This window comes from Corvus brachyrhynchos, unplaced genomic scaffold (genome assembly GCF_000691975.1).
Source record: "Corvus brachyrhynchos isolate BGI_N302 unplaced genomic scaffold, ASM69197v1 scaffold466, whole genome shotgun sequence".
NCBI classification, from domain to species: Eukaryota; Metazoa; Chordata; class Aves; order Passeriformes; family Corvidae; genus Corvus; species Corvus brachyrhynchos.
The window spans coordinates 2013340-2017159 of NW_008238635.1; the positions used below are offsets into that span (position 1 = coordinate 2013340).

At 51.8% G+C, this 3820-nt stretch overlaps 1 protein-coding gene across 1 annotated transcript in view; it reads right to left on the bottom strand.

Annotated features, from left to right (window-relative positions):
* Positions 1 to 948, bottom strand: part of LOC103617792 (ADAMTS-like protein 2) — a 19712-nt gene extending 18764 nt beyond the window's left edge. The window contains exon 1 of the mRNA XM_017737399.1: positions 751 to 948. Coding sequence (XP_017592888.1) covers positions 751 to 911 — 161 coding nt within the window. The 5' untranslated portion in view covers positions 912 to 948. The remainder of the gene's footprint in view (positions 1 to 750) is intronic.
* Between the last annotated feature and the right edge of the window lie 2872 nt (positions 949 to 3820).

Here is a 3820-nt window from a genome sequence, read left to right on the forward strand (position 1 = left end):
AGCAGCCGGGAGCAGCAGGTTACAGAGCTGCTGCAGGAGGAGGAGGAGGAGGAGGAGGGGGAATTGGTGGCAAGGTAGTCCAGAGAGGACAGCAGGAGTTCAGGCAGCTGCAGCTCCCCTGCTCTCCCACTCCCACAAACCCAACCCCACTGATACCGGGACTGCAGCAGCTGTAGGGGACAAATACAGATGCTGTCAGGTGACAGCCAGACAAATGACAGAGGGGAAAATGCTTGCCAGCTCTGCAGGGAATAAAGAGGGGAAATTGCTGAGATGTGGCTGAGCTGGCTGCTGCCAGGAGTAAATCAAGTCCCCATAAGGTGTCTGGCAATTTGTGCCCACATCCTTGGCGTAGGAACTGGGCTGGGTTGGTCAGAGCAGCCGTGGCAATGAGGGCTTGTGAGGGAAAGGGGAAGACGAACAGAGCCAGCCTTCTCCAGCCCACAAGCCCCTCATCTTCAGGACCCCAAGAGAGGACCCACCCCTTGCTCCCCATCAGATAAGGCAAGCTGAGTGGGTGACGTGTTCAGGGAACCTGCCACCTGCCCCACTGCAGCCTGCTTCTCCTGCCATCCTTCCCCACCACTGCGCACAGACTACAGCTGCCTTCCTTCCCCAGAGGCCACGGATGAGGGAATGGCCCACCCTGCAAACCCAGGAGGTTCAGCCCCAAAACACAGGTCTGGGGCACCCCGTTTCCCTTGCGCCACTTGAGAGCTGGCCACGGGCCCAGCCTGGGACACAACTCACCTCTGCTGCAAGCAGTGCCTCTCCCGGGACATCACACCCCCTCCACAGGACCGGGAGCAGGTGGACCAGGAGCTCCACTCTCCCCACCACTTGGTGACCTCTTCATCCCAGGCGCCAGCTCCATCTGCTGCCTCACTACTGTCCTGACAGAAACAGAGCATGGTTAGCTGGAGAACCTGGCTCCTCACCACCAAAGGCAGCTGTCCTGGCACCTGGATGCCTCCTGAACAGCCAGCAGTGGGACAAACGTGCCAGGATATGAGTCCTGTGGGGCCACGCCAGGACCACACATCTCAAAATTAAAACTTCCCTCCGAGACTGAGTTCTGCACGGGAAGCAGGATGCCTTGGGATCACAGGGTACAGAGAAGGGCTGTTGGGCTGGTCATGTGTGGCAGTACCAGCAGCTGCAGCCTGGCCCCACAGCATCCCTCCCAGCCCGGGTGAGGCAGAGCAGCAGAGCACAGCTCACGCCTGGCTCAGGAGAGAAGAGGAAGAGCTGCAGTTCCTGGCCATGCAGGGAAGCTGGGAGCACGCAGGTGTCGCTCCTTGGAGCTGCATTTCCGGGAATAACCTTCCCTTTGTGACTGAAGCAGCTCAGATCCAGGCACTTCATCCCCCAACCCTCACAAAGGTCATTTTCAAGAGGGCTTCAGAACCAGAGCCTCTCCCCACACACCCCACTATGCCCAGAGAAGGAATGCTCCCTCTCCCAGCACACCTTGCTGGGGCTCAGCCTTTAAATTTGGCAAACCTGAGTTCCTCTGGCCCCAGCGCGGTTCTTGCAGCAGGCTGCTGTTGGCTGTGCCTCCACACTTCCCAGCAGGTAAGCAATTCTCTGGTTTAGTTGGGGTTTTTTTCCTGGCAATATTTTCCTGCTTAGTGTCTCATGGTCTAAAAGCTCCCAGGGACTTTGGCAAACTCGCCTGTGCAAGAACTAATCTGCTGTTTACTGAAGCACAGCTGTGAGCAGGGTAGAATGCAGCCATGAGTTTAACACAGGACAGTGACTGGAAGGGATTTCTCCCGCGAAATGCCAAGTGTTTAAATATTAAAGGACAAAAATTAATACTCAGTGTGTGTGTGAGGTGTGCTGTGTTAAAGCAAGGGCTCAGGGAAATGGTATCAGTGCTACTGCTAGCAAAACACGCTGGGTTTAGTGGCTGATGGTACTGCTGTAAACAACCCTCTGCAAAGCAGAACTGATGGGTGTGAGAGAAAGCTCAGCAGGGTTTGCTCATCACTAAATGTGCTCTGCTCACTATTTGGGCTGACTGTCTCTTGGCTTGATGCTCTTTCATGGTGTAATAAAGCCAAAGTGCTCTTCATTTTGTGGTGTAATTCCTGCCTGAGAACTTGTGTTTCCTCAGCTCCTGCCAACAGACCAGCCTCTGGGCAGAGGAGAAGCAGCTGGTTTATGCAAATGTTTTTAAGTTGTAACTTAAATGGCTGAAATGTGCATAGTGCCTCTTCTTGATGGCCAGAGCACGTTGGAAGAAACCTGCTCTGCTGCAAAAAAAGCACCTTGCTACCTGAGGCTTTGCTCTCTAGTCATTGCAACAGCTGATTTCAAAAACAACATGACAAAATACTCCTTGTTGTACTTCAGTGCTCTGGCTGGAGCTGACTTGCCTGACAGGGACCAAATGGTGTGGCCAGCAGCTGAGTTGCTCATTAGGAACACGAAATTAAAAGAAACAGACATGTTTTCAAAAATACCTTTTTCTGTTCTTCCAAACGACCATCTCAACCAATTTCCTATGAAAATTTTTGTCTCACTGTATATTATCAGACTGTAAATGGAAATTCTGACTATGCAGCTTCCACATTTACAAAGGAAACAAACCAAAAGCCTCTCATTGTAAGGTATTTTCGGCTAAAATCTTTCCCTGGCCACTCCTACGCTTCTTTGTGATAAACATTTCAAGGCTGGGGTGGAAGAGCTCTTCACAGCTGTCAGGAAGGAGAATTCCAGTGATTTATCTGGTGTCTGAGCGGAGAGCTCAGCACAAAACTGATTCTCCCACAGCTGAGGGAAAAACCAAAGCTGGTGTCTTACCCCTTCCCTGAGTCCACGAGGCACACGGACTGCCAGGACGGAAGGCGTGTGGGCCAAAAGCTGCAATATTTGCACAGCTTTTCCCCAAATGGCAATAAAAATCTGTGTAGCTGTAACCTACAAGGTAGTCCTGCCCTGAGGACCTTGTGACCCAGACAGGTGAGATGGGGCAGGAAGCAGGTGAGGTGAAATAGTCTGTTCTGCTGATCTCCCCCGGATACGAAGCAGGGCTTGTGTGTTCGGAGCGGTGCAAAGCTGCAGGCTCCTCTTCGGGGTTCCTGCTCTTGGGGTGTCCTGCCTGCATGCAAGGGGATCGGGCATGTGGGGCACGGCTGAGGTGTGGGGAAGATCAGCATCCCTGCCTTTGAGAGCTTCTTTCTCACCGACAGAATAGGGTACATCTCTGCACTGCAGCTCACTGACAGGAGCCCAGACGAAGATTTATTGAAAGATGCTACTCAGGGAGACTCGTCCTTTTAATAGAATGTGTTCCCCATATCCGTAATCCCTGTTCCTGCTTCCTCTCTGTGCTGGAGGAATCAATCACTTTTTAATTAGATTGATTTGGCTCTCAGGTTTTCCATGACCGAGCTCCCTTGCCAGACCTTCCCTAGGAGCATTTCTTTTCTTGTGTAAGCAAGGACAATGCTGAGCTGTCCCCTTGGCCCTTATGGCATGGCTGCATCTGAGTCCTAGGCCTGGACTAGGAGCGGGAACTTCAGGTACTTAAGAGCTGGGGCAGCTGGTTCCAATCTGTGCTGAATTTATTGTATTGTCAGAAAGAAATCTGCCTTGACCATGACACACAAATGGTTCTTGTTTTTAATTGAAGATATATGCATTTTCCAAAAGTCCAGATAATAAATTAAGGACTGTGGGACAGACTCCAGATTAGATTAACTCCTAACTTCAGTTTCCCAAGCTTCTCACCAAATCCCAAGAGTGGATTCCGGACAAATGAATCCCCTCCCCACCTACTCCTCACAGAGGGAGCAATCAAAGGGGCTGGATT